We start from the raw sequence: 27,267 nt of genomic DNA on the forward strand, positions 1-27,267 counted from the left end.
ATCCTTTCCGAAATTCTTATATCTATTCGTTATCTGTGCATATTCATAGATTGTCTGCTGAGAGACTGTATGTCCTGTTCATTTCGTTGGTCTTCATTTGTACTATCATCCCCTCTTGTCTCTTGTGCATCCCTAAACAGACTTTAAAACCTACATTGCAGCAGAATGTGGCTTGCTTACTTCCATTTTCCCAACATATGGTAGAGTTGTCTATAGAGTTTAGGTTTAGTTTATTTGTTTGTACCTCATAATAATTTAATTATCTATATTACTGCTATAGTGGTTATTGGGTGAATGATCAGCGTACTGACCTTCGGTTCAGAGGGCCCCAGGTTCGATTCCCGGTCGGGTCGGGGATTTTAATCGCTTCTGATCAATTCTCCTGACTCGGGGACTAGGTGTATGTGTCCGTTCCAACACTCTCCTCGTCATATTCAGACAACTCACTACACTACCAACCACCACAGAAACACGCAATAGTGATTACATCCCTCCATATAGGGTTGGCGTCAGGGAGGGCATCCGGCCGTAAAACAGGTCCAAATCCGCATGTGCGAACTGCGCCGCAACCCCACAGGTGTGGGAAAAGCGGTAGAAGAAGAAGAAGAAGAAGAAGAAGAAGAAGAAGAAGAAGAAGAAGAAGAAGAAGAAGAAGAAGAAGATTACTGCTATAGTGGTAAGACAGTCTCATAACCTAAATACAGTACTATACTTGTGTGCTTGTAGAGGTGACTGAGCAGATTGAGTAGCAGTTCAATTATGTTGTCATCCAAAGTCTGGATAAAGGAGAAAACTAAGGAGTTTAGAACACATTAAAGTTTGTCACCTGGAATGCCGATAAAGTCAAGGAAAATGACAAGTTGCCGTTCCTGTCTTGCCAGACATACCACTGCGGAAGCGCGTTAGATCGACAGTGCTTCTTCGCTAGCCATGCCACTGCGTAATGCAGTTGTACATCATCCATTTTTTGTCAAATTCAAGACGTCACAAGAATTTTCAGTACTTCATAAATTTACTTGTCAAATTGCTTGCGATACTTGAGAAGTCTTGAGAAGTCTTCAAAAGTCTTGAAAGTGAATTAGAACATGTTCTAATCGATCAAAGAATTGCCAAGTCTTCTACAGAATTGACCAATGAAATTCGAGTATTAATGGCGCGCGCTAGGCATGCTGGAATTGCTGGAAATCAAAACAACAAAAATGGCTCCGTCCGTGTATAAGGCACATCCCTGTCTACATTCAGTGGGCTCCGTAGAACACCACAATAAAATGAAGAAAACGGCAGCGACAGAAATATCTTAAGGAAGTGGGCAGCTTTTATGTTTGTTACCGTACGGAAACTTATTTAAACACCATCAGCATTGTTCGATTTACGGCGATCTTCGCATATTATTACGTCGCAGGATGTGATAGAAAAGGGCTAGGAGAGGGAAGGAAGCGGCCGTAGCCTTAAGTAAGTTAAGGTACAGCCCCAGCATTTGTTTGGTGTGAAAATGGGAAACCATATTCAGGGCTGCCGACAGTGGGGTTTGAACCCACTATCTCCCGAATGCAAGCTCACAGCTGAGCGACCTTAACCGCACGGCCGACTTGTTCGGCATTATTATTATTATTATTATTATTATTATTATTATTATTATGGAATCCCTCTTATGTTTTAATGTAATAAGATATGAATTTCCGTTGCATTGCTCTAATTTTTATTCAGTTCATGTACAGTAGCGGCGATTGAGAATTAGAAGTGCGGGGGCAAAAATAAATGCACAGATAACAGAAAGTACTCGAGTTTGTGGGATATAGTGGGAGGGGGAGAGGGGGTGGGGGTGGGGGTGTATACATATATCAAAACTGAAAACAAAAGCTCCCTGAGCGAATTTCGACAAAGGTAAAGGTGACATTTGACCAACTTTAATGTGGTAATAACAGTTTTTTTTTAAAGATTTTGATTCAATGCTAGGCCTATACAATAAAACTTTCGCCGAAGGAACAATACAGTATTACACGTGTATTGCAATTAAATAGAAGTACGGCATGATTATACAAATAAAGTAATTTAGTATTTGACTACACGCGAAGAAACTAACAGACACTAAAGAGACTGCTAGACTGACGACTGCGCACGGCAAGCGGTTGGCAAAAAATATACCCCTGCTACCCTTCCTCACAGCACATGTAAAGTGTCCACTAAAATGCAATAAAAATGTAATTTTTTCTTCACAGAGGGTTGGGGTGGGGGGCGATTGCACCCCTCGCCCCCTCCCCCCCCCCTAATCGCCGGTGCTGTTCATATAAGTAAATGCAATATAATATCTGAAAATGATGTTACGACAGTAAATACATTGTAAAAATTATGATGAAGGTAACCACATTAATATTTTCCCATGTGAATTATGCTTTATTGTGCGTTTCTCTTCTTTTTAAGAATATAATTCCACTGCTAGTCCAAGAACTACAACTGCTGCTTTCCTTTCCTCCATTTAAAAACAAAATGCTATCAAACCTTGCCAAATCTTGTCAAACATTCAGCAATGTTGAATAAACTTTGACAAGATTTGACAGTTTTTCTTGTGAAGTTTTGAACTGAAAGAAAAATTTGAGGTGTACAACAGGCATAACCATACCTGCACCAGCAACTCATCACGATAACACAATTCACAAGAAATTAAAAAAAACAAAACAAATTCTTCTATACTTTGATTGAATTCGTACTTATTTTTTCTCCTCAATGCATGTGGTTATTTAACAAATTTAAATATCTCCCCACGCTGAATCATAATTTAATCTTTCATCATCAAGAAATTTGAAGTTTTGGCACATCGACTTTCTTGTTTAGTGTATTTTTTGCAAAATATTTTGAGATCTGTTCAAATGCATCGTCAGAATATAACTACAGCATCCAGGCATGTTATTGTAGGAAAGTCAGTTGGTTTATCTATTAGGCCTGCGGCGGTGCTGATAAGGAGGGGATTTAAGCAGCGCGGCATGCAATCGTGAGCATTAGCTGGCAGGATGTGGTGGGTCGTAGTGCTGAGTGCCCTAGCAGGGAGCACAGTGGTGCTAACGGAAGAGCAGTTGTCCTGGGCGGCTGACTATCGTCTACCCGCTGACACTATACCACTGGCCTATGACTTGCTGATGCGCCCAGATCTGGAGAGTGGCACCTTCTCAGGACAGGTCACTATCACACTGCGCACGACCGGTTGGCGGTCCTATCTACTACTGCACCACAAATGGCTCACCATCACCACCGACAGCCTGGTACGAGACGACGGGAACACCAAGGCCGACATACCGCTGTTGGGGAGTGAAGACTACCTTCCCCACGAGTTCTGGGTGGTGCGGTCCAAGAAGGAACTAAGGGCGGGCACCTACCATCTCAGCCTCAGCTTCAAGGGAAACCTCACCAGAGATATAGTTGGCTTCTATCGCAGCGTCTACAGAGAGGACAACGCTGACAAGTAAGATTCTTGTTATAATTATTATCATTATTACACACATATATCTTCATTATCCATTATTATACATTTCACCGTCCAGTCTTCAATCATCGGTCAGTTAACTAAGCGACCGAGTAAGTGGCTGCGCAGTTTGGGTCACGTAGCTATCAGCATGCATGCGGGAAATAGTGGGTTCGAACCCCAATGTCGGCAACCGTGAAGTAGGTTTTCCATGGTTTCCCATTTTCACACCAGGCTTATGCTGGGGACTGGACTTTAATTAAGTCCACGGTCGCTTCCTTCCCACTTCTAACCCTTTCCTATCCCATTGCCGTCATAAGACTTATCTATCAGGGACAAAACGTGATATATTTTGTAGGGTAGGCTGAGATTGCATGAATGTTGAAAGTAACAAACGTGCTCAGTTCCTTAAAAATCACAGCCTTATTCTACCAGAAAGGTGTGTCCCTCCCATCACTGTCTATAATATCATGAAATGCGGCTTTTAGTTCTGAATAGTGATGGATAATATTGTTGCAACAGCGCGTGAATGGAAGTTCCATCTTGTTTTACATGCACTTGGCAATGTGAAACCCCCTTGCTCTAAGAAGATCGCTTCTTTTATTAGAACGGCTAAAGAAAATATAACACCCTGCGATGTTTGCTACCTCTTAACTTGCGTAATTGTTTTACAAGTATAGAGCAGAACCAAATTTAATTGATGCACGTAGCAATGGATGAAGAGGACATGAGGATATTCTTGTTTTTCAATACGGTGAACATCAGCATTTTTACCTGCCATGGCACTGCAGCCATCGTACTTTTGGGAAATTAATTTCTCTTCCGAGATCTTTCATGTTTTGAGGACGTCCAGCAGAAGAGTGACTATACCTTTAGTGCTTCGGTCTTTTGAAACGTCATAAAGTCCGACGAATATCTCTTCAATTTCCCCCGATTCGTTATTGGCATAACGGAAAATAACGCTCATTTGACTTGTAGTTGAGACAATCGTGATTTTATCCGTCTGTATGTTAATAAACAGCCTATTTTCAAGCTCACTAAATCTCTTCTTTAACTACTTCCGTAATGCATTTGAGTAGTTCGTTTTGTGTGTCAGAAGTGCCTTTATATACCTCATCGGCTAATACATGATCTTTCATATACGGTTCTTCGTCTGACAGAACACACTTTCGTAAATTTCATGCTGTATTTAGTCCTGTGTCCGCCTCTGTGGTGTAGTGGTTAGTGTGATTAGCTGCCACCCCCCCCCCCCGAAGGCCCGGGTTCGATTTCCGACTCTGCCACGAAATTTGAAAAGTGGTACGAGGGCTGGAACGGGGTCCACTCAGCCTCGGGAGGTCAACTGAGTAGAGGGGGGTTCGATTCCTATCTCAGCCATTCTGGAAGTGGTTTTCCGTGGTTTCCCACTTCTTCAGGCAAATGCCGGGATGGTACCTAACTTAAGGCCACGGCCGCTTCCTTCCCTCTTCCTTGCCTATCCCTTCCCCCACTAAGGCCCCTGTTCAGCTTAGCAGGTGAGGCCACCTGGGCGAGGTACTGGTCATTCTCACCAGTTGTATCCCCGACCCAAAGTCTGAAGCTCCAGGACATTGCCCTTGAGGCGGTAGAGGTGGGATCCCTCGCTGAGTCCGAGGGAAAGACCAACCCTGGAGGGCAAGCAGATTAAGAAAGAAAGAAAGAAAGAAAGAAAGTCCCGTTATAAACAACACAAATGCTCAAATTTGCCTCCTAAAAGGACTGCCAATATGTTGAAAGAGCACATGTTAAAACAAAATCTACAAATTAAGTTATGTACAGTATTTCAAATCTTAAATGAAATATTACATGACATAAAACAATGCTATCGTTGTACTGTACTGTTTTAGTTCTCCCAAACACCCCTAGATTGCAGTCGTTACTAACAATAAACCGGCACAAGGTCAGTCTAGGAAGGTCTGGTCGCTTTAACATTACTTATCTAGACTCACAGAGCGCGCTGATGCTATGCGGAATATTGAACACTATCGCCATGTTGTAGGCGCTTCAGCTTCGAATGCATGGCTAGCACATGGTAATGTTTACAGTCCCTTGCATGTTTTCGATTTGAATAATGTCTGTGAGTGCATATGTTGTAGTATTATATGTGACGAAGTGATAATATATTGGCAAATATTTTCAAGGGATGTGGGAGCTTGTACAGTACGGTAGTCAAATTGATAGGCAGTATTAAAGGGAAGTAAGTTAGGCCTTTTGATTAGCTCTAGCTGCCACCCCCGGAGGCCCGGGTTCGATTTCCGGCTCTGCCATGAAATTTGAAAAGTGGTACGAGGGCTGGAACGGGCGGGGTCCACTCAGCCTCGGGAGGTCAACTGAGTAGAGGGAGATTCGATTTCGTCCTCAGCCATCCTCGAAGTGGTTTTCCGTTGTTTCCCACTTCTCCTCCAGGCAAATGCCGGGATGGTACCTATCTTAAGGCCACGGCCGCCTCCTTCCTTCTTCCTTGTCTGTCCCTTCCCATCGTCCCATCCCCCGACAAGGCCCCTGTTCAGCATTGCAGGTGAGGCCGCCTGGGCGAGGTACTGGTCATTGTCTCCAGTTGTATCCCCCGACCCAAAGTCTCACGCTCCAGGACACTGCCCTTGAGACGGTACAGATGGGATCCCTCGTTGAGTCCGAGGGAAAAGCCAAACCTGGAGGGTAAACAGATTAAGTAAGTAAGTTAGGCCTTACGTGTGGAATGGAAAGATATTCACGAGGATGAATTCGTGTGCAGCCTTTATTTGTACAGATCGCTATCAGAAGGAATCTGGTATTTCTTTTCACATGTGAGTAGAAATTGAACTGTCATAAAATGACTCAGTTACCATAATCGAGGACTAAACAGGTTATAACTTTGTTGATTCAGAGAACGTACGAACATGAAATTTAGAATGTTTAGACTTCTTCTTCTTCTTCTTTATTTTTCTTCTTGGTCTTTTTCGAATTCATTGGCGATAATTGTTTAGAACTAAACAGATGTTCTGAAAAACCATACATATTCTTCATACAGACTGTGTACCGGTATTACAAATTTGATAAACCTAGGCCTAGAATCCATAAGATGTGATTGATAAAGCTTGACAAAATCCTTTTAATATTAGGGTAACGTATTGCTTCAAATCATTATCAATTATCTGAAATATTATTTATTGGCATCGTATGTCTTAAGTTCTCCATTTTTTTTAACGTTTACTTTATAATAATGTTACTGGCGTTACATTTGCTTTATAATAAAATAATACAATAAATTGTTAATACGCTATTCCAGAAGAATCTGACAATATAAAGTGTAAATAAAGCTCATTACAATCAGTAGCGACGATTGGGAATTAGAAGTTGGGGGGGGGGGGGGCAAAAAGTTATAGACAACAAAATGTACCGGTGGCCTGGGGAATATAGTGCGGGGTATACATCAAAATTGAAAGAAAATAGCTACAAAATGATAAGTTTTGGTGCTCTCCGAGTGGTTTTCGACGGAGAAGTAAAGGCTGACAGTTCAGCATCTTAACTGTGATAATAATAGTTTTATGACATTTTGATTCAATTCCATACAATAAAGCTTTCACCGAAGGAACAATTACAAATGTGCGCATCTAAGGTTCTGTGTCATCAGGCACCGTAGTGATTAGTGATCACACTTCTACACGCTGCTGTGCGAGTCTCCCCTACTTGCTGTGAAGCTGAAAAATCCGTTAGCTGCATCGAATGGCATTTTTTAATTTATTTATTTATTCAGGATCAACAACAGCGTAACGCCGAATTACAAAGATCCGAGCTATGTACAATAGATATTAATATAAAATGAAAGATATATATATATACAAAGTACACGAAAATACACAATAAAATGTGTACAATCCTATATAACACATATACAGTATAAACGACATAAACAAAGGAAATTACATTTAAATACAACAGCAGTAACAGGAAAGAACAAGTAGGACAATTAAGTTATATGAGAAAGATCATGACAGAAGGAAGAAAACGATACGAAGATGTCTAGGTTCTGCGTATTCCTACAATTTTTTTTTTAAATTGGGTTCGATTCCGACTTCAGCCATCCTCGAGGTGGTTTTCCGTGGTTCCCACTTTACCCCCAAGGCAAATGCTGGGAAGATACTTAATTTAAGGCCACGGCCGCTTTCTTCCCCCTTCCCCTTCTATCCGTTCCAATTTTCTCATTCCCTCACAAGGTCCCTGTTCAGCATAGCAGGTGAGGCCACCCCAACCCAAGTCTCACGCTCCAGGACTCTGCCCTTTAGGCGGTAGAGGTGAGATCCCTCGCTGAGTCTTAGGGGAAAAAACCAACCCTGGAGGTTAAACGGATTAAGAAAGAGGAAAGAAAGAAAGATGTTTTTATATTTAAAGAAATTTAAAAATAATTATGTAACAGACAACAGGGTTTACATACCATTGCTTTATTATCATTCCTTGTTTTAGGTGGTGAAAATGGAATAAAAATGTAATTCTCCACAAAGTGGGGGGGGGGGCGACTTCCCCCCTCGCCCCATTTATCGCCGCTACTTGTTACAGTCCTGTCAATCCTAGTCTGCATTAGAAAACTCTAATAAAAATAAATGTTTAATTATGATATTAATCTTTTTGCAAGTGCTTTACATTCAACTTCTTTTATTTTCTTTCTCGTGTAAATCATGGTGATCATATTAGAGACAAATTAAAACGCACTTTCAATTTGTATTTGTACTCAGATAATGTTAATTAAGTTTGAGTTCGTAAAAGCAGTAATATTTAAGCCTAAACCACTCAGAGAAACTCAAACTAACCCTAGACATTCATTTCATTTTACGAAATACACAACAGAGGCAGACTAGCTCCAGTGTAACGAATGTTAGGCAGCATTTACCTAAGTCCAAATCACACAGAAATTATGATTTTAGTCCTACTCATGAAAATACGTTATTTCATATCGAAACCAAACCAATCCAAACCCCATGGCACAACAGGCCCGAAAGGCCATGGTCTACCAAGCGACCACTGCTCAGCCTGAAGGCCTGCAGATTACGAGGTCATGTGGTCAGCACGACGAATCCTCTCTGCCATTATTCTTGACTTTCTAGACCGGGGCCAGAAAGATTTCTGCAGTCATGTACTTTTAATAAATAATAATGTTATTTGCTGTACGTCCCACTAACTACGTTTTCGGTTTTCGGAGACGCCTAGGTGCCGGAATTTTGTCCCGCAGGAGTTCTTTTACGTGCCAGTAAATCTGCCGACACGAGGCTGACGTATTTGAGCACCTTCAAATACCACCGGACTGAGCCAGAATCGAACCTGCCAAGTTGGGGCCAGAAGGCCAGCGCCTTAACCGTCTGAGTCACTCAGCCCGGCCATGTACTTTTAAAACAATCTGTTCAGAGAATTGAGCAAAACTTGCTGTAATGACTTATCAGAGAGGAATGATAAGCTATGTACCTTTCACAGAAAGATTTTATTTCACCGGTTTCCTTTTGTTGATATTGAAGATACTGCTATCGGTACAGGAGGTTGTAAATATTTAATTAATGTGTTCTCCAGTCTGCTGAGAGACAGGCAATTTTTTTCTCACGTAATCATACTTAAACTGTAGACTGCTGTCATGTGAACATGTCTTCGTATTTTCAATGATGCTCAAGTGTAGATCCTAGGTTTCAGTTACATGTATCTGTTCCGAATGTTCAAACATCAGTTACAAACATGACCCTTATATTAAAGTGAGCGACATGATCATTTTTGAGGTACCACCAGGCCTATATACTGTTTTGCCCTGTTTTCGGGGACTGAATTTCAAATATGTGTTTATTTATATATTTATTTTTGTTAGTGGTGTATTTTTCACTCTTCTTATTCAGTCTGCTAAAGGTTTATATACATGCGTCACCTACAGGCTATCCAAAGGATTTGTGTAGATTGCTCAATGCAATGCAAAATGTGTTCCGTTTTTATACATACCGGTAAGTATCTTTTAATATTACCACAGGCTTGATATTATGTGTACAGTATTTATTGCTTGTGTACACGGCAGTCGGTGTAGGCTGTCATTAATTTACTAGAGTGGGTGTTTTCATATGTTCGAAATGTAAGTTACTGCTTGAATTCCACACTAAGGCCGTGACACTGAAACTTGACAACACTGTACTGCTACTCCTTGGAGTCTTACTTGTAACATACGGGATGTTAACCTTCAATTATGTTTTCTCAAACAAAACGTTGATGTAAGAGCAGTTTTCATTGGATACATACAAAACAAGGTGAAAATTAAAATAAATACGTCAATATAAATATGATAATAAACAAGCATATGGCTACAACTAGAAAAATAATACAATCCTATGTTCATCAAAATACAATTTTAACATTAGAAATCAACTTACAACATAATCACTCCAGGGTCATCTGTTTTCTTTTCTTGCCAGGACTTTCAACCATAGCATCAGCATCATTAACATGTTTTGTGTAGTTGTTGATTAAAATATTTGCAAAATAGGGCAAAGATAGGCAGAGAAGTTCATATAGAGGTTTTTCACAATATGAGTAGCAATTACATTTCGCCTTGTAAGCTGAATCAGTACACACTTCTGATTCTTACTCCGAAAGAATGCTACTTCATATTCATCAGAGATTGAAATCTGCATGATCTTATACACACTTGTACACACATTTAAGAGCAATTCGGATGGGATCGATAACCCACCTCTGTTTAGGCTATTAAACATGTCATTTTCCACTGTTTCATTTGATATGTTTGAGATACAGTATCTGTAATTAAGTTTACTGGCTGGCTTAAAAGCTACATAACCTGAAATATAAATGACAGGAAACATGTTATCAAAGTCTACTTCTATTTCATTTACTTTAACTAGCACACAGGAAAATTCACTGGATATATCTGTTTCGTCAGTTATGTTCAATAAATCGGAAACTAATTCAAACATGTCCTTGCTTAGAGAAATTTCTTTTTTGCAGATCTTAATCCTAGCAAACTCTATACTCTTATCTTCTTCTCAGCTTCAAAAACTTGTAAAACAACAATGGCCTGGCATCTGAGATTAAGCCTAGCTTTAGTTGTGGTTGTCACACTTGTGCAACGTAAAATAACACAACCATGTTGCACTTTTAAACTATTGCAATTTGAAAAATACAAACACAGGATGGTTTCAAAAACAATGTGGATTGTCACTAGTATACATACTACAACATGAGAAAGCTCACTTTTGCCGTAAATTAATGTCGTTCCAGGATACCAAATAGCGTGTAGGTTAATTTTTAAAACTATAACACATAAAATATCTTCAGTAGGCCCTATACTCTGAATTTAAAACAATGCCATCAAGTTAATTCACGCACAACACAAAATATTATGATAAACCACGTTAGATTTGTTTACAAATTACGAACACAGACTCCAAGTGACGTTGTCGGGTCTCCACTGTCACGGCCTTATAGAATAGTCCGGCCATGATTCCACACTGCGATCTCTTCGTCAAGCTGAATAGTGCCCACAACATGGCGGTACGCGCATGGACATATCTTCCCCAGTTTCACGCTTCTGCGCAGCTAGCGGTGTGGGGCCTTGGTCTGGTCACGCTACCACAATCCTCTGGGGTGGCGGGCATATTGAGTCTTACCATGGCCAGACTACCTTACGCATCGTTATGATGTGGGCGAGCCTGGTGTGATAACGTAAAATATATTTCCATTTTAAAGGAAAATGGGGTACTGCGCTATACCAAATTGTGAGAATAAGTCATCTGGCGGGATAAGAGTGTTTCGCTTTCCAGTGATAAGCAATGGCGAGCTCAGTGGATACGGCACAAAATTACAAGCGTGATAAATGGCAACTCACTTATAATTCCGTCTTGTTCGAGGTTAGTAATTTAATACAATGAAATTATTTCTGAAAAATAATGTTTATATGAACGATTTTTGTATCTGCGGGCTCCATTATACTACTACTACTACTACTACTACTACTACTAAAACGTTTTCATTCCTCCCCTGAAGGGGGAGGCGGGCCTCTTAGACGGTAACGCCGTCTTTCAGGCTGGGAGATTTGTTACGGTGAAGGAGATGCACAGAAAAGGTGAGGGGGTTGGCGGCAGTGGCCTATACGAGGAACTGTCCCGGCATTCGCCTTGGTGCAAGAGAATGGAAAACCATGGAAAACCATTCTCAGGACAACAGACGGTTGGGGCCAGCCGTGAGGTCCAGCCCTGTCTCGTCTCCCGAATGCAGAGGCGTAGAGCCACGGTAGAGCCGTGGTCACTCCTCCTCTGCTCGGTTGGACGGTTGGAGTGCAGAGCTGTTGGACCGCGGACTGGCCATGGCCACTTGTGGGCCGATACCCACTCCGCATCCACCGACCTCTTCCATTATGTACTTTCTTCTGATATTTTGATGAATCGCAGTTTGAACAGAAGGGGGTAGATGAACATCATCATCATCATCAATCACTACTGATCTGCATTTAGGGCAGTCGCCCAGGTAGCAGATTCCCTATCTGTTGTTTTCCTAGCCTTTTCTTAAATGATCGCAAAGAAATTGGAAAATTATTGAACATTTCCCTTGGTAAGTTATTCCAATCCCTAACTTCCCTTCCTATAAACGAATATTTGCCCCAATTTGTCCCCTTAAATTCCAACTTTATCTTCTTATTGTGATCTTTCCTACTTTTAAAGATACCACTCAAACTTACAGTATTCGTCTACTGATGTCCTCCCACGCCATCTCTCCACTGACAGCTTGGAACATACCACTTAATCGAGCTGCTCGTCTCCTTTCTCCCAAATCTTCCCAGTCCAAACTTTGCAACATTTTTGTAACGCTACTCTTTTGTCGGTAATCACCTAGAACAAATCGAGCTGCTTTTCTTTGGATGTTTTCCAGTTCTTGAATCAAGTAATCCTGGTGAGGGTCCCATACACTGGAACCATACTCTAGTTGGGGTCTTACCAGAGACTTATATGCCCTCTCCTTTACATCCTTACTACAACCCCTAACTACCCTCATAACCATGTGCAGAAATCTTTACCCTTTATTAACAATCGTATTTATGTGATTACCCCAATGAAGGTCTTTTATTATATTAACACCTAGGTACCGGTACTTACAATGATCCCCAAAGGAACTTTCACCCCACCAACGCAGTAATTAAAACTGAGAGGACTTTTCTTATTTGTGAAACTCACAACCTGACTTTTAACCCCGTTTATCATCATACCATTGCCCACCGTCCATCTCATAACACTATCGAGGTCACCCTGCAGCCGCTCACAATCTTGTAATTTATTACTCTGTACAGGATAACATCATCTGCAAACAGCCTTATCTCTGATTCCACTTCTTTACACATATCATTGATATATATAAGAAAACATAAAGGTCCAATAATACTGCCTTGAGGAATTCCCCTCTTAATTATTACAGGGTCTGATAAAGCTTCACCTACTCTAATTCTCCGAGTTCTATTTTCTAGAAATATAGCCACCCATTCAGTCACTCTTTTGTCAAGTCCAGTTGCACTCATTTTTGCCAGTAATCTTCCATGATCTACCGCTACCCTATCAAATGCCTTAGATAGGTCAATCGCAATACAGTCCATTTGTCCTCCTGAATCCAGGATATCTGCTATATCTTGCTGAAATCCTACAAGCTGAGCTTCAGTCGAATAACCTTTCCTAAACCCAGACTGCCTTCTGTCAAACCATTTATTATATAATCAGAAAGAATGCTTTCCCAAAGCTTACATACAATGCATGTCAAACTGACTGGCCTGTAATTTTCAGCTTTATGTCTATCACCCTTTCCTTTATACACAGGGGCTAATATAGCAACTCTCCATTCATTTAGTATAGCTCTTTCAACCAAACAATAATCAAATAAGTATTTCAGATATGGCACTATATACCAACCCATTGCATTTAGTATATCCCCAGAAATCTTATCAATTCCAGCTGCTTTTCTAGTTTTCAATGTTTGTATCTTACTGTAAATGTCATTGTTATCATAGGTAAATTTTAATACTTCATTAGTATTACTCACATCCCCTATCTGTACATTATCTTTGTAACCAACAATCTTTACATACTGGACAGAAACACTCAAGTGGAATTTCATCCCAAAAATGATTCTAATCCACCCAAGTCTTTAAACTGTTCTAGGAAAGCTTCCAAACTAAGATTGCTTAAAAGAAGCAAACAGAAGCAACTACAATATATAATAATATTATTCGTGTTTTCTTTTTTCGGGTTAACTAAGCAAGGGAGACCGTTTAGGAAAAATTACAGTAAGGAGCATTGCACAAGTAGACTAAGGGAAGATGCCAGGACTCAGCTAAGGGGCCCGTAGTCGCCAACCTACACTTCCAAGTTAAGAGACCCTGGGCCCCTTTTAGTCGCCTCTTACGACAGGCAGGGGATAGTGTGGATGTTAGTATACCACCCCCACCCCTATAAAAGTGAGACATGTGATTCGAATAATTATAGCCCAATATTCACATAATGCCTAAGTATTCTTCTTCTTCTTCACAATCTGCTTTAGTCGCACCGACAAAGGTGTTATGGGGATGATGGGACTGGAAAGGACTAGGAATGCCAGGGAAGCGACCGTGGCCTTAATTAAGGAACGGCACTAGCATTTGCCTGGTGTGAACAATGCGGAAACCACGGAAAAACATGTTCATGGCTGCCAACATTGGGGTTCGAACCCACTATCTCCCGAATGCAAGTTGATAGCTACGTGATCCAAACCGCACAGCCACTTCCTCGTTCTTATTCTTCTTCTTATTCTGATGATGATGATATTACGTCTTTTTTTCCTTGGCAAAAGCCAACTGTAGACTGTAGCCCTCCAAACTATGATCACCAGTTTTCAAACGATGTTGAAAACATAATTCAGATGTCGGCTATGCACCATTTTGTGGGGGTGGTATAATACAACCACGGTATCCCCTTCCTGTCGTAAGATTTGACTTAAAGGGGGCCCAGGGACTCTTAACTTGGGAGCGCGGGTTGCGACCACGGGGCCCTTAGCTGAGTCCTGGCATTGCTTCCAATTACTTGCCTGGCTCCTTACTTTTTATCCTATCCGCCCTCCCTTAGTCAACTCTTGTTCTTTTCCGACCCCGACGGTATTAGAGCAGTCGAAGTCTAGGGAGTCTTTCATTTTCAAGAACTTCGTGGCCTTTGTATTTCTTTGATCGATATCTTCATTTTTCGAATTGTCGTATCTCTTCATTTTTTCTCTCTAGTGTTAATAGCGGATGGTTGCCCAGTTGTACTTTCTCTTAAAACAAACCACGACCAACAGTTTGTATCTACTATTTAGCTGCATGGGTTATCCATAAACTAATTAGAGTAGCTAAGAACATCACATCCCTCTTGTGTGTGAAGAGTAGTTTTGCTTCAGAACCCAACGAATTTACCACATGAGTGGATAACAACAGTTAGCAAATATAATTTAATGTACTCAACTCAAGAGGCATTCAATGTTTGTCAACATGCTGAAGTAACGTAGTGCCGGTAACTACTTTCTTAATAGGAAATGCCGAAGGTAATTTACTACAACGTCTTTAATTACTTTAAGTTCAATATTTCATATATTCACGAGGGAAACGGAAGACTGTGAATCCTTCTGCACTTCATAGTTAATGCAGCCAAACGCAGCATATATCTTTCCACTCATATTGACAGGAGATATAAAGGAACGACACATGCTACTATTTACTTATGTCAACTTAATGCAAACGCATAAATAACCCCAAAAACTTCAGAAACAAATACACGTGCTCTTATGACAGAATCGGTAACTCTCAGGTCACTCCGCTAGTGCTTGTGCGCGAAGCGGGCTGAGTTGAACTGAAGAACTATTGGTTGTCGGAAGACATGCGCTAGGCAGAGCGAGTTCAAATATATAATATAAACTGAAATGCACTAGAGTAGAACGCAGCCCGGAAGGCGGTTTCGTTGCGCAGAGAGAGACAGAAGTATGAGGTGTGGTGATGCCAGTTTGGCACCTCATAACAACATGAATGTGTAAACATTTTGTCATCCAGTTATATCTTGAATTCTAAAGCGATGACCTATATTTTTTGTGGGCTTAAAAGTTTCCTGAAAGTCCAAATTAATTTTTAACATCAAACCCCGCGAAAGTTTTGAGGAAAATTTTCGAGATATTAAGGAAGGTAAATGGACGGGCCAGTTTCAATGCCGTAGGATATTCGCCGTCTTTATACATATCAAATGTTGTATGCAGAACATTTTTATTGAAATAATCGAGGTACGTCATTGGCTTCTTCCTCTTAGGGTTCTTCTCTGGCGACCTGAACACTGCATTATTTTTATTTACGTAGCTTGTTTTATCCTCTGTACTTTTCGCGGGCCGATACAACGCTCGAGTGCTGTCTTCTTTTGAGGCGTGGCAACATGCCGTTCCTCACCTTCCCCCGCCTATGAACGCCTGCTGCGGCCTGCTTAAAAAAATATCCGCCTGTCGATGGAATACTTGTCTTTTTGCTCTTCCTGGATCTATCGTACACACGCAAATAGTTCCCTAAATTCGTTGATTATGATATTTACACATAAAACTCGAAACATTCACTCGTGACCCGCACAAACAGGCACCTCTTACTGAAATGATTCTATTGGCTCAGCGGAAAACACGTCATACTACAAAGCGCGCGAATGTTACTGCGCAACCCTCTTCAAACCGCCTTCCCGGCTGCGTTCTACTCTAATAAGAACGGAAGAAAAGTAATTTGGGGATTTAAGAGTAGGCTCAGCCTTAAACCCTGTTAACTGTGGCTGTGCGATGTAAACGAAATTGTAAATTAAAGAAATGGAATAAAGTAAACAAAGCGCTTGATTTGTAACTATGTCTCGGGGCCTCGTTTAATTCCACATCCCTTATCGTTAAATAATTAACAACTGAGTAATATCGACGCCTTGGTGCATAACTGAATCCATTATTCTCTTAGGTAACCTATCCTGCACATTCGCTCCATCACTGAAGCCGATTTCTCTGTGCAGCTTCATTCATCGAGTTAGTTTCTAACTTAGTCCTTATCTCCTCATTTCGAGTACCCTCCTGCATTGCTCTCACCTGTTTGTACCGGAAATCATCCTCGCTACTTCCATGCCCTATACTCACAACTTATAAATAAGATATCCTGAGTACACCAATTTTCACTCCCGTACAGCAACCAGTCTGAGAACAGACCGGTGTAAAGAGAGTTTTATTCGAGAGTCGGCTCCTGTTTTATAAATACCGTTGATGGCAACTTTGAGCTCATGCGTTAGCTTTGATGCACCTATTTTCGATTTCACATACTATAGTCTACTACCACCCTGGGAAAGTACGCACTCTAAATATTTAAAGTGATCTAACTGCTCCAGTTTTGTATTTTCGACATGACATTCACACCTCTAATGTTTCTTCCCTTTAGACTTGGAAATGTTTTTTTCCATTGTACCCTATTTATCTCTTTTCAAACGCCAAAATATTTTAAAATATCACAAACAAACAAACAAAACAAACAAAATATGCGGTCCTGACGTTTTGCTGTGACAGTCCAAGTGAACGTGAAAGCGAAGCGCTGCTTATGAAACCAGAGCTGTCCTTGAAAGCAGCAAATCTGCTTGCCCTCTTGACTGCCGGTTCCGCTACACACGTCACACGTGCCTACGCACATTGTCTGAAAGACAAAGTTTAATTCTATTTTAGATTGCAGACTTTCAGCACAGTCTATCATCGGACCAAATCGTCAGCATAGATCTAACTGCTTACTGCATTTCCACCCAACTGGATCCATCCATGTCATTTTATATCTTTCAATGGATTATCCATGAATACTATAAAGAATAAAGGTGAAATATTACAACCTTATCTAACTCATGTACTGTAACCCCCACTGCCAACTTCAGTTGCCATCCTGTTATCAAACCTTACTCCACAATTATGCCCTGTAATTTGCCAATATAGTTTTCAACCAGGAAATATATGTACCAGTGGCGTATACTGAGGGCTACCAAGGCTATCAGTGAAGCCCAAACCTCAATTGAGAATGATGGAAGTCTAAAGCACATTATCATCTATGCATCTGACACATTGTTCCATAAAAAAATAAAAATAATAAAAAAAAACTTGAAGGCAGTGAGAAAAAACGTCGCACGTATTTCTGCGAGCAAGGCATCGGAGACTGATTTTGCAGCCCAGACTTTCGCCCCTCACCCTTCGACTCACCCCCAGCGGCATGCTGCTGTTTATCGGACAGGAGCGGGTACCGGGTTGATAACTGCGCTAGGCTAGGCTTCGGTCCGTCAGCTGGCCACTGCTAACTATTAACCATGCGTTACTCATCGTATATACTTCCTAACCTCATACTTCTGACGTAGTTATACAGATAACAGAGTGCTGGTATTTCATTCCCGTGTTCTTCCACATCCTTGTAAGAAGACACTGCAGGGCTGATGTTATGGGAGCAATATAGTTTCCATTTTATTGGTAGATCTGTTAAAATGAAATGCAATCTTTCAACCTATTAGGTCGTATTACGTACATTTAGTACGTATTGAAGAGATGTTAAGTCATCATCATCATCATCATCTGTTCACCCTCCAGGGTCGGCTTTTCCCTCGGACACAGCGAGGGATCCCACCTCTACCGCCTCAAGGGCAGTGTCCTGGAGCCTCAGACTCTTGGTCGGGGATACAGCTGGGGAGAATGACCAGTACCTCGCCCAGGTGGCCTCACCTGCTATGCTGAACAGGGGCCTTGTGGAGGGATGGGAAGATTGGAAGGGATAGGCAAGGAAGAGGGAAGGAAGCGGCCGTGGCCTTATGTTAGGTACCATCCCGGCATTCGCCTGGAGGAGAAGTGGAAAACCACGGAAAACCACTTCCAGGATGGCTGAGGTGGGAATCGAACCCACCTCTACTCAGTTGACCTCCCGAGGCTGAGTGGACCCCGTTCCAGCCCTCATACCACTTTTCAAATTTCGTGGCAGAGCCGGGAATCGAACCCGGGCCTCCGGGGTTGGCAGCTAATCACGCTAACCACTACACCACAGAGGCGGACGAAGAGATGTTAAGTACAGAACAGAAATGGCCAACCGGACAACCCACAACCTCCCGATTTCGCGTCGGTTGCTCTACCAATTGAGCTATGGTGGTCCAGGCCATCTTTGTTCTGTTGGAAAGGATCTGAGCTACAGGTCTGCGTCGTATTACGTACATTTAGTACGTGTTGAAGAGATGTTAAGTACAGAACAAAAATGGCCAGCCGGACACCAGTGGGATGCGATCGGTAGAGCAACCGACGCGAAATCGGGAGGTTGTGGGTTCGGATCCCACTGGTGTTGGGTTGGCCATTTTTGTTCTGTACTTAACATCTCTTCAACACGTACTAAATGTACGTAACACGACCCAATAAGTTGAAAGTCGATTACAATGCAATCTTTCAGGTTTAGTGTTCTCTTTTGTTCCTGAAGGGGGAGGCGGGCCTCTTAAACGGTGACGCCGTCTCTCAGGCCGGGAGATTTGTTACGGTGAAGGAGATGTGCGGAGAAGGTGAGGGGGTGGGCGGCCGTGGCCTACTCTACGAACTGTCCCGGCATTCCCCTTAGTGCAGGAGAATGGAAAACCACGGAAAACCATTCTCAGGACAGCCGACGGGTGGGGCCAGGCGTGAAGTCCGGCACTGTGCCCCAGACCCGTCTCCCGAATGCAGAGACGTAGAGCCACGGTAGAGCCGTGGCCACCTTTCCTCTGCTCGGTTGGTCGGTCAGTCAGTTCCAAACCTCTCTGCAGTTCTCATTTAGAGTGAGGGCATATAGCGCTGTTGATGGTGAGTCGTGCACCGGATAGTGACGTTGAACAGACCTCTTGGTGTTATTCGAGAGGTGTAGGCTGTGTGCCAACACCGGGTTTCACCATCTCCCTACAACATCGTCACACACCAAGACGCGCAGGTCGCCTATGGAAGGCAAAGAAAGACGTGCAGCATGCCTCTCCGGAGGCCACACACAATCATCTTTATTATCATGTGCAAATACTGTATGTGAAGAGTGTTGGGGCGGGTGTACGAAGACATTATCGTCATCTCAAATCAAAAGAAAGTAGCTCCGAAACCTCAAAGACTGACGTAATCGGTCAAATCAAGGAATGGGATATTGCAACTGTAAGTTCACTCGAATCCTGCCGGCAAAGACTCAGGTAACAGGTAGTACTGTTCGTAATGTTTACAAAATGTATCCGCGTATAATTATAGAGTTCTGATGGTTTAACTGATCGTTAATTCGTTACTGCTCTTTCGTTATCTCCAGCTTTGAAACTGCCTGCACAATACTGTCAATATGGAACGATACGGATGGTATCGATATTATCGGAGTGTCGATACTTTTGTGTCCTGCGTATCGATACAAAAATGAAAAATGAAAACCCACAACCTGTTTTCCAGTCATTGACCGGGTCAGGGATGTAATGAATGAAACATATATAGGCTGTTATTACAATGGGGTCGCCACTCCCAAGGTGATTTTTATTAATGAGTGATAAATGCAATGAAATGATCATGGAGAGTGTTGCTGGAATGAAATATGACAGGGAAAATCGGACTACCCGGAGAAAAACCTGTCCCACCTCCGCTTTGTCCAGCACAAATCTCACATGGTGTCACCGGGATTTGAACCACGGTATCCAGCGGTGAGAGGCCGACGCGCTGCCGTCTGAGCCATGGAGGCTCTGCCGATACAAAAATATTGTATCAAATATGGCATCGCATCATCCTCTACGTATCCTTGGCTATAGTTCATTAAAGTTTTTACCCTTGCCGTGACGCCTTGCGTGTGCTGGGGTTTCAACGTAGTGAAATTCTCGTTACCATGTATAAGTACATAGATTACTAGAATATAACGATTGAAATCTTATTTCAAGTTGTAAATTCATCATCATCATCATCATCATCATCATCATCATCATCATCATCTGTTTACCCTCCATGTTCGGTTTTTCCCTCGGACTCAGCGAGGGATACCACCTCTACCGCCTCAAGGGCAGTGTCCTGGAGCTTCAGACTCTTGGTCGGGGGATACAACTAGGGAGAATGACCAGTACCTCGCCCAGGCGGCCTCACCTGCTGTGCTGAACAGGGGCCTTGCGGGGGATGGGGAAGATTGGAAGGGATAGACAAGGAAGAGGGAAGGAAGCGGCCGTGGCCTTAAGTTAGGTACCATCCCGGTATTTGCCTTGAGAAGTGGGAAACCACGGAAAACCACTTCCAGGATGGCTGAGGTGGAAATCGAACCCACCTCTACTCAGTTGACCTCCCGAGGCTGAGTGGACCCCGTTTCAGCCCTCATACCACTTTTCAAATTTCGTGGCAGAGCCGGGAATCGAACCCGGACCTTCGGGGGTGGCAGCTAATCACACTAACCACTACACCACAGAGGCGGAAGTTGTAAATTAGAGTAAAAATTACGTTTGGTACACAGTAACGAGTACATGTAAAAATATTAGTAAAAATCACAATGCCGATGTTGTGTTTGGGAACTTTAAAGTGAAATGTGTATACAAGAGACGTAGATGACCGGCTACTTGGCGTCTCCTAGTGCTCCTTGTGAAAGGTATTATAATATCTTTCGATGGAAGACTTTCTTATGCCTCTGTAAATTAAACATGTAGCGCTCGTGCCGTTGTGTTGTATGATCCATTCCGCCCCCATCCACTGAACAGCAACGCCCGCCCCGTGTCGGGTCGATTCCGAGCAGACAGCGCCAACTTGATTAACAGCAAATACAGTAGAGACAATACGCGACACTCAGCGAGATATCGAGGGACAGCTATTAGAGCTCTCTCTAGCGGATTGACCTGAGAACTACTGACTGTCATAAGAGCACGTGTATTTGTGTATGATGTTTTTGGTGTTATTTATGCGTTTTCAGTGAGTTGACATAATTAAATAGTAGCGTGTGTCATTCATTTATATCTCCTCTCAACATGAGGGGAAAGGTATGTGCTGTGTTTGGCTGCATTAACTATGAAGTAGAGAAGAATGCGCGGTCTTTCTTCCGTTCCCCTCGTGACAAGAAAATGTAAGTAATATTGTGTTTGCATATATATTCTTCCAGTGACAAAGAGATTTTTATAGTACTTCATAATCTTCTGACCTGCTCGACCCATGTTTTAACTGGCTTAAAATATAATGCGCATATTTTATTGTGTAGTACAACAGTTAACCTTCAATACCGATGTGTTGTTGTAGGTGTGATCTGTGGGTTTGATTTAACTCAGGAAAATACATATGCATATGAGTGTGGCTGGTTGTGTTCCAATTTGGAATGCCGTAATGCGTTGTCAAGCACTGAAGAAAATATGGGTGATTTAAGAAATGTACATATTTTGTTGAAACAATATGATGATACAAATTTGCTTTACCCTAATGTAATGGCATTATGGCAAGTATTGCTTATAGGGAAAGTTTTATTGTTCTTGAGGCTAAATTTATATATTTCCTTTCTGTTAGTAGGCTTCAAGTTAAAAGGAAAATTGTCCAGCTCTTAAATGTAAATTCATTGAATAATGTGTGTAAGGAATGTGCCCATATTTTTATTGACAAGTGTTTTAATATGATGATACAATGCTTTTAAATGAGAAAAAAGAAAAATCTAGCCGTGAACGTTAAGGTAGGAATTCTAAAGCTAAAAAAGTAATGCATAAATGAAAGATCAGCCCTTTCACAGCAGTCCATTTCACAACTTGATTATATATCTAATTTCAGTCTTTAAATAATAACCTGTTAAATAATTCTACATTCATTTATCCAGAATTGCTTTAGCAACTTTGAAGTTAATATCTTAGTAACACTTTCTTTCTAGACGTAATTTATTTATCCATTTCCGTATATACATTCCCATTGGTATTTGAATTTAGCGCAAATTTTCAGATCAAGCCACTAGGAGCGCCACTTGCGAATTGTCTCCCATTTTAACAAGGCTAAATCCGGAAGTGTCGCGTATTGTCTCTACTATATTTGTTAACAGTCAGCCGTTTGGCCGTACTCCGTACCGTGCGAAGCCCTCGGGATTTCACAGTTGCGCGATGGTTTGCACACGTTTAATTTCGAGCGTTTGTGCAGTGGCGTGCACTGAACTCCATCTACCCCAGCGCTGCCAGGGTAAATAACTTTGTATTCACGTTTTCTTATTATTCCTTAGAATGCTTTTTATAAACTTAAAAATATGCTAACGTCTAAGCCAAGCCAAGTACAGCTGTCTCGACAATCCACTCACACTACCGCAGTTTAGATTCTCCAGCGAACTAGGTTTCCTTGCCGGCGCGAAAGAGAGCTACCCCAGCGAAATTTAAGTCCCTTGGATGACGCATGCACTTGAAGCTTCGTTGTCCTGGGAACGGGGCGGGGCTGTGGGCCTCCCCCCGACAGCAATTTACGGCGACAGGACAGCTAGCTTGGATATGTTAGTTTTAATACTTGACACTCGAAGTGTTCAACGCCACACACTGGAGACTACAAGCAAAAATATCAACATGTTAACGTCATAGTGATCTGCAGTGCTAATACAAATAGACACAGTTTATGGTAAAATAGAATAATATACTTCATTTTTGGATTTCGGCATGTACACCGTAACATTTTTTCGAGGAATTCATTGATGCCACATGTAGAGTACCTATGTTTTCCGATAGCCGCAGTAAAATATTTAGGTTGCCCAGCATGAACACAGAGCTAAGCGTGAAGTAAAAGTTTCGTATTTGGTTGTCAGTGATGGTGATATATAGTGGATTTTTGTAGTGCTCCTCTGGGATGGTAGGTGAAGTCTTCGTGAGTTCTGTGCCATTCTTCATTAATATAACGTGTGTTATACTGAACCCTTGAACTTACCATTCCATCGTTGGTCGGCCACAGCTGCTACAGTAGAACAATATAGAACTCTTAAATCATGGGTCGTTGCGGGAATAAATTCGGTCACGATCTTAACCAAACGATGGGGTTCAGAAGAGAGCCTAACTACTTGAAATGAGGAGCAAATATGTGCTTACTAACTTTTATTAAAATCGAAATGACACGACAACATTATTATTTTAATATAAATCCTAAAAAAAAATTATAAATTATTTATTATTGAATGTTTCAAACGCAGTCACATTGCATAGTGTTAATTTATTTCTCACAATATCGAAGAGCTGCTTCGGAGAAATTAGTACGTTAGTGGACAGCGAAACTGAAAAACTGAAAAAGGAAAGACCTGAAAACCGGGCACCTATTATCCAAACGAGAACTGAGAATTAATCCACACGATCCGTGGAAAATCTGACTTTCAACAAGTAGAATGCCTGATTTCCTCTTAATTAAGGTTATCCACCAGTCGAATACCCTTTACGGATACGGAACTCCCGCCGAATGGACCCTTAAACGAACCAAATTGACTATCAGTTGCTTTGGATAGATTGCGAAATATTATGGAAAAGCATGGTGTTCACTACGACTTAACAGAATCATTCACAATTGAAATAAAATTCCACCATGTATTTGTCATTCATGACACCCTTAAGTGATAAGGTAATCCCGATGCTAAATGTGCATCACCCAAACAGCTGTTCGGAAGGAACCAACAACAACATGATCCGCGAGGATCTTACGTTACGTCGTTCTAAAGGAACAAAACTGCGAAATGCAGGAAACACTTATTCATCACGTATTTAGGAGAAATGCCAAACACTGAAGTTAATTAAAAAGTGGTAAATCACTTGAAAAGTATTATTATCAAACCGATTTTCAGGTTAGAAATGGTTTTGTTACGCTTAATAAAATTACCAGTCCACATTGAAAAATACTACAACTTTAAGGCATTCTTTCCTTTGGAAAACAATGACTACCATTACAGATCCATCTACTTATTGTTTGTCTCAACACACTACCTATAAAGTGATTACTTAATCGAATTCAACTACGAATAAAATGAAAGTACGACAAAGATTGAAAATAAAATAATATTACTGGCTGACGAATCGAAACCGCATTCGCAACTCAAGTCTCACACTAATACACTGAGTGTCAATATGCACACTATCAAAACGAAACGGGCGTCAGAGCGACAAAACAATTAAGTCCGTCAAATAAAATAACATATCGAAGTCATTAAAACTCAACACGCATGGAGAATTACAGTAAAATATTTAATCTCCATCAGGTCGATATCCAATAATTGGGCAACCCTCATTCGCCGATAGCGGCCCCGTTATCTTAAGGAACACCTTCCAGCTATTGGAGCTGCGCACTAGTTGGCCTCATTATTATCGATCTAACCCTCTTCATATTTCATATTTTACTGTACATGCTACAATCGCCCAGGTCACTTCGCAAAACAAAAGAAACATCTAATCTGAGACTTGAGTATGTACAGCTGACATCCCAGACCTATCGTCGGGGTCACTTGAAATCTGTACATCCTAACACTAATCTCTATGTACAGGATACCTTCCAAATTCTATCGTCGGGCGTGAACTAGGACGTCTCATCATCAGTAACTCCAAGGATAACATGTAACGTCCTAAATCTATGGTCGGGCGTAAAAATGGGTCGTACTACGCATCCCTTAGCATATCAGGCGAACTAACAATTTCAAACCAACTCTGACATTTCAATACACATGGAACCACGTCTCTTACTATTAAACGAATGCAAGTCGGAAAATGCAGTAAGTCTCCATCTCGTTACAATACGTGAACTCGAAAATAAATATACGTGACGAACAATTCTCCAACTCAAACACAATCTCAGCCTGTGCAATGAAGTTTTTAGGGAAGCAATGATAATTCCTAACACACGTCTACCATTTAGTGGATGTATTCAAAATAATAATCATCACTACCGCATTAGAAACTCTCAAATCGCCTACCGTCAATTCCAAATATTTATATCAATGACATATCCAGTGAACGAAATTCAATACAACACCAACCATGTATTCTAAATGCTCTTTTATCCTTGAGGTCACATTATCTTAATATTCATACGGGCTTTACGTAACTAGTCATTTGACTTTTACTACCAAGATTTTTAATCTTTACTAGAGTCGTTTTCACTTGGGATCTTACTAGAAATCTACGGTGCCTCACACAGTAGTCGTCTCAAATTTCGGATTGGTAGCGGAATACTCTACAGCCTGCCACAATACAGCCTGTCTCACAAATACTTCCTCGGCAAACATAGCCTATCTCAAACTCATTCTCCTCGCCTTATCCCAGCGGTATCACTTAAAATCCAGGCTCCCTTTTAACTTTAGTATTCCTATCCCTCTCATCTCCACATATATAAATTCTTCGCTCTCAATCCATTTTTCTTATATTTCCAAGACCCTTTTCATATTTCAATCCTCTTGTGAAAACAACAACCATTGTAAAACACACCTCTTTATTTTACTGTTACTACTACTTTCGGACCTCGAGAATACAAGAACACACCGCGATTTTCCGTATCATCGATATACACGATGTCACAAAATTTTACTTCCCATGAACAAATAAAACTCTATCGAATTTCACTGGAATTATCTAAATGCCTGCGATCCTTGTAAAATATCCTGGTTAAATGCACTTTTAACATAGAATAATTTCTTTATCCCGCGGTAGACATTATTATTATTATTATTATTATTATTATTATCGACAAACATTTCTGAATTCAACTGATATTTGAAATTAAGACATTCGCCACGACTATTTTACCATTATAGCTTTCCTAATTTTCCTCACTTTGGACAATATCTCATAGAACATTAACACCAGATTTAAACGTCGCATTTTACAGTTCCTTGACGTGAAATTTACAAACTAAAATTTTCACACGCTGACCAAAATTATAACACTTTTCGCCTGATAATTGCAAATATCAACCCGACAATCATCTTGAAAAATTTGTTGGGACAGACAATGAAATCTAACTACAACATAATACAAATATAGACAGACCTGCAAATGGCGTCATTCCCAGTATTCTGGCTACATCGTCGCCAGATGACCTCGTGCCTTTAGCCGTACATTGGTACAAATAACATCATCTTCTTCAACATATCAATCTTACAAACACTGCCTTTTTCACACGATATTAAATTACAACACAAATCACGCACTTTCCTCGTTATAATTTGTACCACGAACCTCCCTCGTTCTGCAGTCAACTGCGACTGTCTGCTTTCTTCCCAGAGTTGTCTCTCTCTGTCTCCCACAACACAACAGGTGTTCAACAGATAACGAAATCAGAACTACTCTGACTAGCTTCCCAACTCTCTTACCACTTTCAAACGCACATGAGGTGATACAATAAAATTTGCTGTGTACTTTAACAGACGCCTATACTTTCACAGTTTGTCGGCAAAAGTTCAGAAATTTTCTGTCACCTTCTCTTTCTAACCGAATATGTGGACCTCAGCCACGAACATGTACTAAGTTGTTTGTAGATCAATCTGGTACAATTTTCTGCTGAAGACGGGCGTAAGCTACCACCGCTTCAAAAACCAGATCGACACTGAAAAATATGCAGTGGGGGGTTCCTTTTATAGTCTTATGAGGGACGCTACACACACTACTAAGCTTGATTGCGTAATCTGCTAATTTCGCGTCCAATAGACCGATTTTTATGAGACTTGTCCCAGAATTCCGGACAGACTTGTGATTATTTTAGATGTTAATCTCATAATTTTACCACACTCGCAACAGGTGAAATGAATTATTTCTGCCCGGGCGTTCCGCGGGTTTTCTTCATCCATTGACCTTGGCACG

The 27,267-nt window shown here is 41.3% G+C and overlaps 1 protein-coding gene across 1 annotated transcript in view; it reads left to right on the top strand.

Moving 5' to 3' along the window:
- Positions 1-2,999: 2,999 nt before the first annotated feature.
- LOC136857899 (aminopeptidase A) overlaps positions 3,000-27,267 on the top strand; it is a 209,103-nt gene continuing 184,835 nt past the window's right edge. Inside the window, exon 1 of the mRNA XM_067136948.2 lies at positions 3,000-3,457. Within this exon, the coding sequence (XP_066993049.2) occupies positions 3,009-3,457 (449 nt within the window). The 5' untranslated portion in view covers positions 3,000-3,008. The remainder of the gene's footprint in view (positions 3,458-27,267) is intronic.

Source organism: Anabrus simplex, chromosome 1 (genome assembly GCF_040414725.1).
Source record: "Anabrus simplex isolate iqAnaSimp1 chromosome 1, ASM4041472v1, whole genome shotgun sequence".
NCBI classification, from domain to species: Eukaryota; Metazoa; Arthropoda; class Insecta; order Orthoptera; family Tettigoniidae; genus Anabrus; species Anabrus simplex.